This window comes from Micrasema longulum, unplaced genomic scaffold (assembly GCF_059751315.1).
Source record: "Micrasema longulum isolate JH-2025_06_02 unplaced genomic scaffold, ASM5975131v1 h1tg000842l, whole genome shotgun sequence".
Lineage (NCBI taxonomy): Eukaryota > Metazoa > Arthropoda > Insecta > Trichoptera > Brachycentridae > Micrasema > Micrasema longulum.
In genome coordinates, this window is record NW_028278034.1 from 45,958 (window position 1) to 61,440 (window position 15,483).

A 15,483-nucleotide genomic window follows, 5' to 3' on the forward strand; every position below is an offset into this window, starting at 1 on the left:
AAACAAAATGGACATTTTGTTATGTATTACAACAGAGATGAAGAACATTTTCGAGAAGGTAATATAGATAACTAGGCATCTACAGGGCTTATGAAACAGAGGCTAGATTTCTTACTGTCCATGCGTTCTGTAGCTACAAGACGTGCTAGGATATTTATTTACTGTACAGCGCTCCTGAGGTGATATTCACAATAATGTCGGTATATAAATTATCCAAATATATATAAGTAGCAAATGCATGTGTAAGTAGCAAATGCATTACTCAAACATTTAATTGATTTTCCATCTGTGAGATTGTCAAAGAAAACAAAATGGACATTTTGTTATGTATTACAACAGAGATGAAGAACATTTTCGAGAAAATAATATAGATAACTAGGCATCTACAGGGCTTATGAAACAGGGGCTAGATTTTTTACTGTCCATGCGCTCTGTAGCTGCAAGACGTGCTGTAATCTAGCTCCTATATATATCATAATTGGAGACGAGGAACTACAATCTCAACCGTCCATGCGATCTGCAGCTGCAAGACGTGCTGGGATATTTATTTACTGTACAGATTTTCACAAAAATGGCGCTATATAAATTATTCAAATATATATAAGTAGAAAGTGCATGTGTAAGTAGCAAATGCATTACTTAAAAATTGAATTAATTTTCCATCTGTCAGAATGTCAAAGAAAACAAAATGGACATTTTGTTATGTATTACAACAGAGATGAAGAACATTTTTGAGAAGATAATATAGAAGTCTAAGCATCTACAGAGCTTATGAAACAGGGGCTAGATTTCTTACTGTCCATGCGTTCTGTAGCTGCAAGACGTGCTGGGATATAATATTTACTGTACAGCGTCCTTGGGGTGATTTTCACAAAAATGGCGCTATATAAATTATCCAAACATATTTATAACAGTCAGTTAGATGATTAAGATCGAATGATATGACTGAACGAAATAATGCTTCACAAAAATCGCACTTTTCCCTCTTTCCAATTGTTCCAAGAAGCTAAACTTTTAGATCTAAGACAAATATATTGTTTTCAATGTTTAAAATATATATTTAAGAACCAAAATTTATTTACAAGTCATTCAAATAGATCAAGTCAAAGAAGGAATCGTGTGTTAGAAATAGCACATTGTAAAACGAGACGGGGCCAGCACAGAGACATGCGTATTTTATAGACCCAAAAATTTTTAATTATTTTTTTACTGATAATATTTCATTGATCCCAAGCTTTCAAAATTTTCCTTCTTTTAATAAACACGCACTATCCTGGATTCAAACTCAAGATATGAACATATTACAACAGAGATGAAGAACATTTAAGAGAAGGTAATATAGAAGTCTAGGCAACAGGGCTTATGACCTGTCAATGGCTGGATTAATTGGCCACTATACACACTGTGTAACATTCACCATTCAGCCTATAATTGAACATCTATATTCCTTCAATTTTTTCATCTGTTGATGTTTGTGAAGTTAAAGAGCTGAAACCTTTATTTATGCGGGTGAGATTCGTCTAATTGAATTATTTCACCTACATACTAGACTAGGCAACGCCTGAAAATGTTATTTTTTCAATTTCTATACTTCTTCATGGACCAGGTAATTTATCAACAATATTTTGAGTTTGTCCAAATTTTTGTAGACAAGGACTGGATTCAACTCCCTGGGGAGCTGATTATATTAACATATTACAACAGCGATGAAAAACATTTAAGAGAAGGTAATATAGAAGTCTAGGCATCTACAGGGCTTATGACCTGTCAATGGCTGGTTTAAGTGGCCACTTTACACACTGTGTAACATTCACCATTCTGCGTATATTTGAACATCTATATTCCTTCAATTCTTTCATCTGTTGATGTTTGTGAAGTTACCTGGTCCATGAAGAAGTATAGAAATTGAAAAAATAACATTTTCAGGCGTTGCCTAGTCTAGTATGTAGGTGAAATAATTCAATCAGACGAATCTCACCCGCATAAATAAAGGTTTCAGTTCTTTAACTTCACAAACATCAACAGATTTGAAGTTGAAGGAATATAGATGTTCAAAAATGGGCAGAATGGTGAATGTTACACAGTGAGTAAAGTGGCCAATTAAACCAGCCATTGACAGGTCATAAGCCCTGTAGATGCCTAGACTTCTATATTACGTTCTCTCAAATGTTATTTTATTTATTTATTTTTTAATCTTTTTTATTTCCTGAAAAATAAAATACCATATAATCTTTTACAGAATATGTTATTTTTTCTTTTTTATGTTATACAAAAATATTATAACTGTCCATTATTTATTATAGGAGCAAAAATTCATTTACATTTTCTTGTATACCCACGAACAAGCCGTGCCTTTGTGGGATTTTTTGTTTACTATTTTTGCTATTAATATGTATTTCATTGTTATGTAATTATGCTTTATTTTTTTAATACTCGGTTTTATCATTTATGTTTATTTTAAAAAAACAAAAAATTTAAATAAATAAAGATAAAGAAATAAAAAAACTGCTCTCAGGAAAGCCATGGCATGATTCGAGGTAAGAAAAACCAGTAAAAATGTGTGTATATATATATTTATTTTCATAAATAAAACAGGATTTTCTATAAATATATTTAAATATATAAATTTTATCAGAAAAACTAAATTCTAATAATGTAGTCTTAATCTATCCTAATTATATTATAGTTCCAGTTAACGCTAACTACTTCAATAAGGAATTCAAACCAAGTTATCGAAAGGGGCGAGGGTTCGAAGTGCCCGGGAGGGCGGCTAGGAGTAGCGGGCTGTCGGGGATCGGATATTTGGTCGGTGAAAACGAAACGTCGCCCGTCTTATCTTACAACGGTGCATTGGTTCACCAATCGTCTTACGCCTCAGGTATCAGCCCAGAATTCCAATGTAAAAAAACCCATTCAAATAAATATTAAAACAGAGATCAAAAAATATTTTAGACAAGATAATTTAGAGGTCTAGGCATCTACAGGGCTTATGACCCGTCATCGGCTGGTTTAAGTGGCCACTTTACGCACCATTCTGCCTATATTTGAACATGTATATTCCTTCGATTCTTTCATCTGTTGATGTTGCTGTTGGAGCATCCGTGAGTTGAATTCAGTCCTTGTCTACAAAAATTTGGACAGACCTTAAAATATTGTTTATAAATCCACCTGGTTAAAGAAGTATAGAAATTGAAAACAATAAAATTTTCAGGCGTTGCCTAGTCTAGTATGTAGGTGAAATAATTCAATTAGGTGAATCTCACCCGCATGAATAAAGGTTTCCGCTGTTTAACTTCACAAACATTAACAGATGAAAGAATTGAAGGAATCTAGATGTTAAAATATGGGCAGAATGGTGAACGTTTTCCTCTGTTGCAACAAATTTAGAGTTTTTTTTATTTTTATTTTTAATGCAAATAAGGGCTAGATTACTTATGGTTCATGCGCTCTGTAGCTGCAAGACGTGCTGTAATCTAGCTCCCATCTGTTATAATTAAAATAGATTATAATTGAAAACGAGGAACAAAAATCTCAATTTTTTGTTCTGTTTGACGTTCTGGAATAAATATTTATTGTACAGCGCCCTTGAGGTGATTTTCACAAAAATGGCGCTATATAAATTATCCAACCTTAAAAATAATAATAATGTAACACAGTGTGTAAAGTGACCATTTAAACATGGCCAATGACAGCAAGGTAAATGCCTGGACTCTCATATTCCCTTATCAAAAATGATTCCTCTCTCTAGTGTAAAATATCCCTTTTAAATAAATATTTCATATCAACCGTGTCGGGAATCGAACCCGAGACCACTTGCATGTAGGCAAACGCGCTGACCACTACGCCGCGAGGCCGGCTATGCCGCCCGCACGACACCGACGTTCTTCTATGGATGTGAATCGTGGCACGATTTGGCCCACGCCGACAAAATACCATAAACCATCACGCCGTTTCTCCGTAAGGGCAGGCAGAGAGGATAAAACGCCACAACACTCTAGCTTTGCACACAGATCTCACTTTCTCTACATTCATACATCTTCTCGTGCACGCGCGCCGATTATTCCGACTTTTGACATGTCCATCTCCGAGTATTCGTTGGATCTGGTCATGCCATGTCTTTCTCCGTCTTCCTCTATTTCTGCATCCATCCACATTCGCATTGTAAATATTCTTAGCCGTTCTTTCGCCGTCCATTCGTTCTACACGTCCAAACCGGCGCAGAGCTCCATTCTTGATTTTGTCGATGATGCTTATCTCAGCCTTACATAATGTACGGATCTCGACGTCGTACATAGTTTTACCACACATTCGCCCGAGAGACCGCATTTCGACAGCATTCAGCCTACTTTCATCGCTGTTTTTCCGAGTCCATACTTCGCTCCCATTGCGCTCGCAAAATACCGAGTCTTGAAAATTTGTGTGTGCGTGCGGCGGGCGGTTTGACTTTATTCATTTATTCGTTGTCCCGGACCGGAGCCCGACGAATGGGCACTTACGATACTTGGCACTTTCAACAACAATAGGAAAATGTTACATACTACGAATGCCGATAAAAACATATGAAATTGATATAAAGAAAATTAATCGAATTTTCAAAACCCATGTGCTGTTTTCATACAGATTTTTTAAATCTAATTTTTAATTTTTTTTAAAGAGGAAAATTTAAATACAGTTGACATTTTAGTGCAAAGATTTCTCCATACATTTTAACTTTTCATAACGAGCTGCTTCTCGGACATTTTTACGTTGAAAATTTTTCGAAACTCGTTTGATCCGTCAAAAGACAGGGTAAACAAAAAAATGTGTAAATTCTTGTCTCTAACTAAATTCAAAGTAGGTTCAGTGTAATTGGCCATTTTGTTGAAGTGTCTAATTTTGATATTTTACTAAATTGTGACGTGCGGTTGACGCAAGAAGAATAAAGTCTTTACATCAGTAAATTAAGCGATCAAATGTGGACTAACTGGTAAATGATCAATATGTATTTATAAATGTAAAATGTAATAATGATTAAAGTATCAATGATGTGTATAAACTTAATATTTATGTATATGTATGTATAAAATATAATATAAATATGTATGTGCGAATATATATGTATATATGTGTGTGAATGTATGGTTGTGAATGCATTACAAGTGCCCCGACTCAACACGGATTTTCTAGCGAGTCGGAGCAAGTTCACAGACATGGGTCGTTCCTGATTGTGTCGCTATAAACTGTGTCTCTGTCCTTAATAAATGTATGTATAATGTAATTAATAAATAAAATAAATAAATTACGACGCAGAAAGTTTTAAAATTCGGAAATAGAAATATTTTTTGAGGTTATAACAGTTAAAACAGTTGTCAAAAGTGTGAAACAGTTTTGCCGCGATGTAAATGACAGTTGAATTTCTGTGGTGCCATGCTAAAAAAAGTGATGCCATGTAAATAAAATTTCACAATATTTAGGGAAAAAATCATTGTATGAGTTTTATGCAAATTCAAATTTTTATTTTCGTGTTTTTAAGGTTAAGTACCCACATAAACCTATTTAAACAGATTATGGAATTTATTGAAAAAATCCAAAATATTTTTAATCAAATTATAGGTAAATATGAATAATCTCTACAGTTTTTTATTTCCTCAGTTTAGCACATTTTTTTGTTGCCCCTTGAAAAACGTAAAACAGGGGTTATACTGTATTTGTATTCCTAGTGCTGGGGGTCAGTGCTATCCAAGCTCCCGCCGTCACTGCGACCCGTGAAGATCTATCGTGACGGGCCGCCGTGAATAGTTCTCGCCCTCGAGCCCGGGTCTATAAGAGGCCGGCTGCCGTGTGGCACGCGAGAGTTTACATTTTGCCAAATCTCCCCCTCCGAGGCCAAATCCGTAAAGTAAAGTCCGTACTCTGAAGTTTACTTGGTGACAATATGCAGTGATGTTAGGATTGAAAAATACCTTTCTCTGGTATAAAGAGTAAAGCTTATAACAAGCCAATGAGGAATTCCACTGTTTCCTAAAAATTTTTTTCTATTAGCGTACTATTTAACTAAGCAAAAATATATTTTTTTTGTGCGTTATTTACAAAGATATGATTTTTTAAAGTTACATTTATCAAATACCGCGCCAAATGACCGTAATCAGCGAGTCACTTTTCAGTAGTGACGTCATGAAACGGCTGGCGTTCTTACTTTCACTGACCTGACAAGAATCTATGGAACATTGCTTTGATTACTTCATTTAGTTGATCGTAATTTGCTCATTTCTATGTGATGGTTGATTTTACGAACGTTTCGATTTAGAAAAACCTAGAAAGTTGACATAATCTCTGGTTGAAATGTCAAATTATACTCTTTTTTTCTATGGTCAAAACGTTCCTTAGAAGGTGCGGCGGCTTTAAAGCGGAAACACTACACCTAGATATAAGGAGTGACGTCATTATTTGCGATTTTAAAATGAATACTATTTTTAACATTTTTTATTTATTTTTGCGTGCGTTTTAGAAATATTTCATCCTACTCCAAGATTTTTAAATATTGTACACGAAATAATTTTTTAAATTTAATTCCGGGTTGGGCTGGAATTCCTCATTCAGTTTGTCCCGTCTTCCGATTATATTCTAAATCAATTTCATATATTTTTATTGGTCGTAGTATGCGCTATTTTATTATTTTTGTTTGGTTCGATCAAAATATAATTAATGCGGTTACCAACGCTTAAAAAATATAGTAGAGGAAAAATACGAAAAAAATAGCCTAAGATTGATAATATTTTAAATCGTTAAATTCTTAAAGAACACTTTGGTTGAAAAATACGTATTTATATCTGAAGAAAATTAAGATAAATAAACTTAAATTATATAATATTCGAAACGTTAAAAATTAACTTAGCAAAATATAATTTAACGTATGGAGTGAGACGCTTGTACCAATCGGATATAATTGGGAATTTTTCAGAATGACGTCATATTATTATTTTTAAAGGTTGGAGTCAGCTCTGTACGAGCTCCCGACGCCATTGCAACCTGTGAAGATCTGTTGTTTATTTATTTATTTATTTAAGGACAAAGTCCATTTACACCATTCATGACGATGAAACAATAAAAGACCAGTTTAAAAAAATATTGTGACTTTTGTCAGCCAAATAAGTCAAAATAACACGGCTGTCAATGAAAAAAATACAGCTTTTAAAGGGAAATTGGTAGAAAAATAACAATTTTTGGCAAAAAATAATGTGGTTTTTGACAGCAAAATAGGTCGAAATAACACTGTTGTCAATGAAAAAATACAGCTTTTAAAGGGGAATTGGTAGAAAAATAACAATTGGGAAAAAAAATGTAGTTTTGACAGCAAAATAGGTCGAAATAACACTGTTGTCAATGAAAAAAATACAGCTTTTAAAGGGAAATTGGTAGAAAAATAACAATTTTTGGCAAAAAATAATGTAGTTTTGACAGCAAAACAGGTCAAAATAACACTGTTGTTAATGAAAAAAATACAGCTTTTAAAGGGAAATTGGTGGAAAAATAACAATTTTTGGGAAAAAAAATGTAGGTTTTGAAAGCATATAGATCAAGATAACACGGTTGTCAATGAAAAAAATACAGATTTTAAAGGGAAATTGGTAGAAAAATAACAATTATTGGGAAAAAATAATGTGGGTTTTGACAGCAAAATAGGTCGAAATAACACTGCTGTCAATGAAAAAAATACAGCTTTTAAAGGAAAATTGGTAGAAAAATAACAATTTTTGGCAAAAAATAATGTAGTTTTGACAGCAAAACAGGTCAAAATAACACTGTTGTCAATGAACAAAATATAGCTTTTAAAAGGATGAATAATACGAATTGGTGGAAAAATAACAATTTTTGGCAAAAAATTATGTGGTGTTTGACAGCAAAATAGGTCAAAATAACACGGTCTTCGACAAAAAGCAGGTTCTAAAAAATTTAGGATAAAATAACAGTTTCTGACAAAAAACAATAACACAGCTACAATATTTGAGTTTGTCCAAATGTTCGTAGACAAAAGGCTGGATTTCACCACCTCGGGAGTCATTAAGATTAACAAATTACAACAGGGATGGAGAATACCTTAACTAAGGGAATATGGAAGTCTAGACATTTACAGGGCTTATGACCTGTCGTTGGCTGGTTTGAGTGGCCACTTTACACACTGTGTTACATTCACCGTTTTGCCTTTGTTTGAACATCCATATTTCTTCAATTCTTCCATTTGTTGATTTTAGTGAAGTTAAAGAGCTGAAACTTTTATTGTTGCGAAGAGATTCATCTGACTGAATTATTTCACATACTAGGCAAGGCCTGAAAGCAATTTTTCAATTTTTAAACTTCTTCTTGGACCAGTTGGTTTCATTACAATATTTGAGTTTGTCCAAATGTTCGTAGACAACAGACTGGATTTCACCCCCTCGAAATGGAAGAATTGAAGAAATATGGATGTTCAAACATAGGCAAAATGGTGAATGTTACACAGTGTGTAAAGTGGCCACTTAAACCAGCCAATGACAGGTCATAAGCCCTGTAAATGCCTTGACTTCCATATTCCCGTATTTAAGGTATTCTCCATCCCTGTTGTAATTTGTTAATAACACAGATTTCAAAGAAAATTATTGTGGCTTTTGAGGGCAAAATAGATATAAATATAAAAAATAATACAAAATCCGCAAAAAAATAACAGTTGTGGATAGAAAAATAATAACACAGTAACATTGTGGTTTTTGACAGCAAAATAGACAAAATAACACTGCCTTCTAAGAAAAAATAACACAGATATGAAAAAAATCGATAAAACGGCAATTATGAAAAAATAACAATTTTTGACAAAAAAATTAACAATTTTTGACAAAAAAAATAACAATTTTTGACAAAAAAAATAACAATTATTGACAAAAAAAAATAACATGGTTTTTAACGAATATTACTGTGGGTATTGAGAGCTAATAGATAAGACAATGTTCTAAAAAAAATTGAATGGTCAGGAACAAATAAACATGAATCGTGACGTATTAGGGGCGTGGCCAAAGGAATGGCCGTTTTCGCTGGAATTCAAAATTAACAATATATCAATTTTTTTACAGGATAGTATTTCTTTGAAATTTAAAAATGTTTAAAAAATGTGATATTTCTCTATTGCTTAAAAAAAAAAAACATAGATTTTAACAAAGTAATAAAATCGCATTTGAGGAAAAGGATAACATGCATTTTGAGGAAAAAATATTCCTAATAATAAAAATTTAACACTGATTTTCGTTCAGGTCCCCAGTAATCAGACACGATTTTTGAATGATTTGATAATTTTCTTAAGCTAAATAATTAAATTAATAGTACAGTATAAATGTGTGTCAGAGATGAAACAGAGATCCGGTACTTGGCTCTTTTTTAGCATCTGCATATTTATTTTGAAGTCTCGTGTGACTGCGGGGCAACACGAGGATACACGCCTAAATGTATCTTTTTTTTTTTTAGGAAAAATTAATATTTGCGTTCTTATAATTTACCCATTTATTTTGAGGGCCATTTTTCAACGAGTTGTAAATGCCTCACTTTTGGAAAATGGGAATCAAGTTGGCGCAGGGTGGGATTCGACCACGGGCGTTTGATCCGCGAGTCCGAGACGCTAGCCACGGGACCGCGATCCGAGATTAATTACCGTTTCGCTGTGTGAGATCTTTCTCGAATAGAACTCGCAACAAGGCCGCCAGAGACGCCGTTCTGCGGCCGGTGTTTGTGTGAAAGAGACCAAAAAAAAAAATATTCGTTCAATCAGTCGGTTATTGGCAGTGAGCGAGAGCGCACGCTAGTTATAATATGACCGGCGTATTTATGATTTTTAATTTATTCAGCGAAATTTGGCCGCGCAATAAAATGCTCTAATGAGATTAATTACTGTTTTAGTGTGTGAGAAAGAGCACGAGAAGAGAACTCGCAACAAGGGCGACAGAGGCGCTGTTCTGTGGCCGGTGTTGTGTGAAAGAGACCAAAAAAAAAAAAAAATTCGTTCAATCAGTCGGTTATTGGCAGTGAGCGAGAGCGCACGCTAGTTATATGACCGGCGTATTTATGATTTTAAATTTATTCAGTGAAATTTGGCCGCGCAATAAAATGCTCTAATATTTACCGCGTGTAAGGAAACATTTTTAACATCCAATTTCCCATGGCAGAGAACTTTCTCATTATACAGACGGTCGGATATTGTCATACTTCATCATGACCGGTAGCAAAAACTTTTGGGATATCTGGCCGCCGGATATTTGGTATCTGGCCGCCGGATATTTGGTATCTGGCCGCCGGATATTTGGTATCTGACTGTCGGATTTTAGGTATCTGGCCACCGGATATTCGGTATCATCTCTGACGTGTATTACCTTAAAAATATATATCTCCTAGTCGTAAATTAAGATTATTAGACATTAATAAATACTTACGTTTTACATATATTTTTGATCAAATCTACGTAAAATATTATGAATATAAATAAATTTGATTCGAAGCACTATTCTAATGATTGTAATAATTCTAGTAAAGGCATTATTAATAGTAAATTTATTTCTAGCAACCTGTAAATTAAACCGAAACAATATTTTGAGCACGTCCAAATGTTTGCAGACAAGTTAGTCGTAAACCCGCTGGGGAGACGGAGAAGGGAATTTGAATCATCGTCGTCGTTTCCCGATCCGCACTCAGCGGTGATTAGGATGCCGATGGGAATGCCCTATGAGCCAGGAAAATCATGATGACGAAAGTGAAATCTCTTCAACATTCTGCCTATTCGAACGACCGTATTCCATCGACTCTTCGGTGAGCTGAAATTTTTATAGATGTAGGTGAGATTCTTATGATTATGAAGTAATAAGAGAACGGACGCAGCAAACTCATCAAGCGGAGGCGTTCCGGTGGCTGGGCCATGTACTGCGGACGCCTCCCGAGAGCCTTAACCACGCTCGCTTACTTTACAAGGCGTCAGGTTCTCGACGTCGGCAGTTCACGTCAGAACTCAACGCAACCTGACTTGGGACGATGCGCAGGAGCTGGCAGCCGACGAAGATGCCCGGAGGATCTTTGTGGACACCATATGCCCCAACTAGGGAGCGGACATGGAACGATGAAAAAAAATGATGATGAGATTCTTAATTCCCCAGGGGGTGAAATCCAGTACTTGTCTACAAACGTTTGGATAAACTCAGATTAAACCAACCGGTTCAAGAATATTTTCAGGCGTCGCCTAGCATGCACTGTGAAAAATTCAGTCAGGTGAATCTCACCCGCATCAATAAGGGTGTCAGCTCTTTGGCTTTGAGAAAAATCGACAGGTGGAAGAATTGAAGAGATGTCGCTGTTCAGACGAGGACGCCATCGTTTCCCTTTCCACACCTAGCGATGCATTGGAACGTTGAATACGACGCATGTATAAAGGTACAACAATGATTTCAATTGTCGTCTTCAAGATAAATTGCAGTAGATTTGCAATTTTAAATGTATCATAAAGTTAAGAGTTTTTGATGATTTTGTAGTCACATCAATAAATAATACTCTTCACGAAGAAGAGATTTTGTATCATAAAGTTAGGATTTTTTTTATGTATTTGTCAACAAATAACACTCTTCACGAAGACGAGATTTCGTAACATAAAGTTGAGTTATTAATGATTTCGTAATGATGTAGATAAATAATACTCTTCACGAAGAGGAGATTTTGTATCATAAAGTTAAGAGTTTTTTTTAATGTATTTTTAATGTTGGCAATAAATAAAACTCTTCACGAAGACGAGATTTTGTATCATAAAATTAAGAGTTTTTTTAATGTATTTGTCAATAATTAATAAAGTTGAGTTATTAATGATTTCGTAACAATGCCAATGAATAATACTCTCCAACAAGAAGAGATTTTGTATCATTCAGTTAAGAGTTTTAACATTAAGTTGAGTTTTTAATGATGACAATAAATAATACTCTCCAACAAGAAGACATTTTGTAATATAAAGTCAAGAGTTTTTTTTATGTACTTGTAATGATGTCCATAAATAATACTCTTCACAGACTTTGCAGACGAGATTTTGGATAAATAAAGTTGAGAGTTTTTTTTTCATGTATTTGTCAATAAAAAACACTCTTCACGAAGACAAGATTTCGTAACATCAAGTTGAGTTTTTGATGTTTTCGTAATGATGTCAATAAATAACAATAAGAAGACATTTTGTATCATAAAGTTAATAGTTTTTTTTTATGGATTTTTTAATGATGTCCATAAATAATACTCTTCACGCAGACGAGATTTCGTGACACAAAATTGGGTTTTAAATGATTTCGTAATGTCAATAAATAATACTCTTCACGAAGAAGGAATTTTGTATCATAAAGTTAAGAGTTTTTTTTTTCATGTATTCGTAATGTTGTCAATAAAAAACACTCTTCACTTAGATGAGATTTTGTTACATAACGTTGAGTTTAATGATTTCGTAATGATGTCAATAAATAATACTCTTCACGAAGAAGAGATTTTGTATCATAAAGTTGAGAGTTTTTGATGATTCAATAATGGTGTTAATAAATTATATCTTCACAAAGAAGACATCTTGTATCATAAAGTTAAGAGTTTTAAAAAAATGTATGTGTTAGGTTGTCAATAAATAATATAAATATCGATACAAAGGATACATTTCACAACATAAAGAGCTTTATGTTGTTAGCTTAAAGTTTGTTTTGTATAATACAATTCTTATCAAATATAGTTTCATAGGTTATTAAAAGTTAAGAGTTTCATAATTTGAGTTTTTCACGACGCAGTAGTGATAAAGTTAACGTGTATCATGATGGTTCTTTTCATAGCGTTGCCCCCTGAAAGTGGAGTCTTTTAAATAATGTTAAGAGTTTAAAATATTTGAGACTTAAAGCTTATCAATTCTAAGAAAAACATTGCTTCAAAATATATCATAACACCTTACAGTCGAGTACCATTACAGTTAAGAGTTCACACAACGTGAATATGTCTTATTGCTAACGGAGTGTATTATCATAATATTAAGGGGAGCTTATTTTACAATGCTTTAAACAGTATCATTTTAGCATTTCAAATCACCGACAGGGAAAGACACTCGCGTACATATCATAAAAGTTAAGAGTTTGATTTAAAAATCACTCGATGACTCCGCATCATTCACACTCGTAGCGTTCCATTAAACTTTTCATATAAAATCAATTGCAAATATAAATTAATTAAAAAAACAACTACAAAATACTCTTAGCCTATATGATATAAAATATTAAAGACAAATCATATTCCGATAACGCTCGGAAGAGAAAGATTATGATTTTTTTTTATTTTCGAAATTGCGTGCGATTGTCGGATTCGTCGCGTCCGTCTTGGAACAATCACGAGTCCGACGAGTTCTCGTTGTCGCCGTTGGACGACTTCGGGTTGATGATGTCAGTCTCCTCCTGGAAGTGCACCTTGCGCTTGGACGTCGCCGTCATCGTCAGGTCCGGGTGGTTCTTCAGCAGCTGCGACACGTCGAGCGCGGGGTCGGCCGACGGCGCCGGCTCGGCGGCCTCGCCCTTGAGGAACTTCAGGTTGACGACGCGGATCGCCGGGGCCCTCGACGGCTTCGAGGGGTCCTCGTCTTTGTCGTCCTTCGCTTCCTCCTCCTTGCTCTCGGCGTCCGACTCCTCGTCCGAGTACCTGGCCTCCTTGTCGTCCTGGTCCTCCTTGAGCGCGCCGGGGTCCACGGTGTTGAGGTAGCTGGACAGCGTCTGCGGAGTGACGTTGAGCATCTCCGCGGCCTTGAAGAGCGATATATCTTTGCGCTGCAGCTTAGCGAGGATCTCGGAGCGGCCTTGTTCCGTCCAAAAATCTTGGACCCTGAAAGAAGAAAATTTGTGATTCAAACTCAAAACTTATCAAATGTTTATTCGTCTACTTCTGGGCTAGTATTCTGAACACAATTATAGCGCGTTATAGCGCAGTGTAAATGCGTTAGGATATGTTTAAACATCCACATTTCCTCAACTCTTCCATCTGTTGACTTTTACGAAGCAAAAGGATTAATTATTAGATTAAGGAATATTTTTAAAATCAATCATTTAAAAATAGCTTATTACTCAATTGTACAATCTTTGTTACAATACGGTATTGTAGGATGGGGTGGTGCATGCGCCAATATGTTCAACCGTCTTAAAATAGTAAAAAGATTAATTGTATCAAAGTAGAACTGAGATGTACCTTATATGCATTTTCAAAATACTTAATGCTTTAAGTGATGTCCCATCTCTGTTGCGATCAAATTCTTTTCATGTTCCCAACCGTGGCACCAGAAGTCAAAATCTGCTATTTATTAAATCTTCCAAGAGCAACTTTGGTTTTTATGCCCCAATGTCCAGAACGTGTAGATCAGTCAATTCATCACACGACTTGGAATTCCTCGGGATGGATCTTCCGGCTTTTCGTAGATCTCTTCGCGACTAAACAGTGTGGGATGAAGTTGGATCGGCATGGTTTAGCCCGAAGTCTTATGACTTTCGTTTTTATGAATATATATTTTTTTTATTTTTTTTATTTAAATCTTAAAATAGGGCACACATATCATACATATTGTTATGTGTGTTCTAATAATAACATTGCAAATATATTTAATTTATAAATTGTTTATCACATATGTCTTGACCATTATTTTAAATTTTGATATGTTTTTTTCTTCATAAATATTTTTTTCCATTTCGTAATACTTTTTAATTGCTTTAAATAAAATGGAATTTTGTGACTTTGCCTTTTTCCTAAATGGAAGTCTAATTTTGTTCTTTTCTCTAGTATTGTGATCGTGTTCACGCTGGTTCCGATCAATTTTTTTCCAAAATTCTGTTTTTTTATTAGAGTTTATAATTTTATGAACAAATATCATTGTATTGTAAAATATTCTTTGTTTATATGTTAATAATTTCATTTCATTTACCATCGACTTTACCCTCGTGTATCTGTTTTTTTTCAAAATGATTCTAAAGGCTTTATTTTGTAATACAGTTAGTTTATCTATGTTTTCTTTGTTGGATAAAAATAAAATGCTACTACAGTAGCTAACGTGTGGTTCAATAATTGCTTTGTAAATAGTTTTGCAGGAGTCCTTATCAATAAATCTTCTGATCCTTCCCAAAATGGATATTTTTTTGCAATCTTATTTATTACCATCTTAGCGTTTTGGTGAAATGTAAGTTTTGAATCCAACATTACACCTAAATATTTAATTTCAGTGACTTCATTAAGTGTATTATTGTATACTATTATTGTTTTGCCCTTGTTTGTCTTTGCTAAATAGATTTATGTTCTTTTTGTTCAGTTTCTTGCATTTATGTTTCTTCATGTAACTGTTGTAATCGGCTTACGCCGTATATATAATAAATAAATAACTAAATAACAATGGAGTTCCATCGAGAATTGTCAATAAATGATTTTAGTCAAATTATTACGGGTAGTCAAATATAATGATAGGCT

General features: G+C 34.2%; 1 protein-coding gene across 1 annotated transcript in view; it reads right to left on the bottom strand.

Moving 5' to 3' along the window:
* Positions 1–2,555: 2,555 nt before the first annotated feature.
* LOC148278676 (uncharacterized) overlaps positions 2,556–15,483 on the bottom strand; it is a 35,718-nt gene continuing 22,790 nt past the window's right edge. The window contains exon 11 of the mRNA XM_088231015.1: positions 2,556–13,860. Within this exon, the coding sequence (XP_088087141.1) occupies positions 13,374–13,860 (487 nt within the window). The 3' untranslated portion in view covers positions 2,556–13,373. The remainder of the gene's footprint in view (positions 13,861–15,483) is intronic.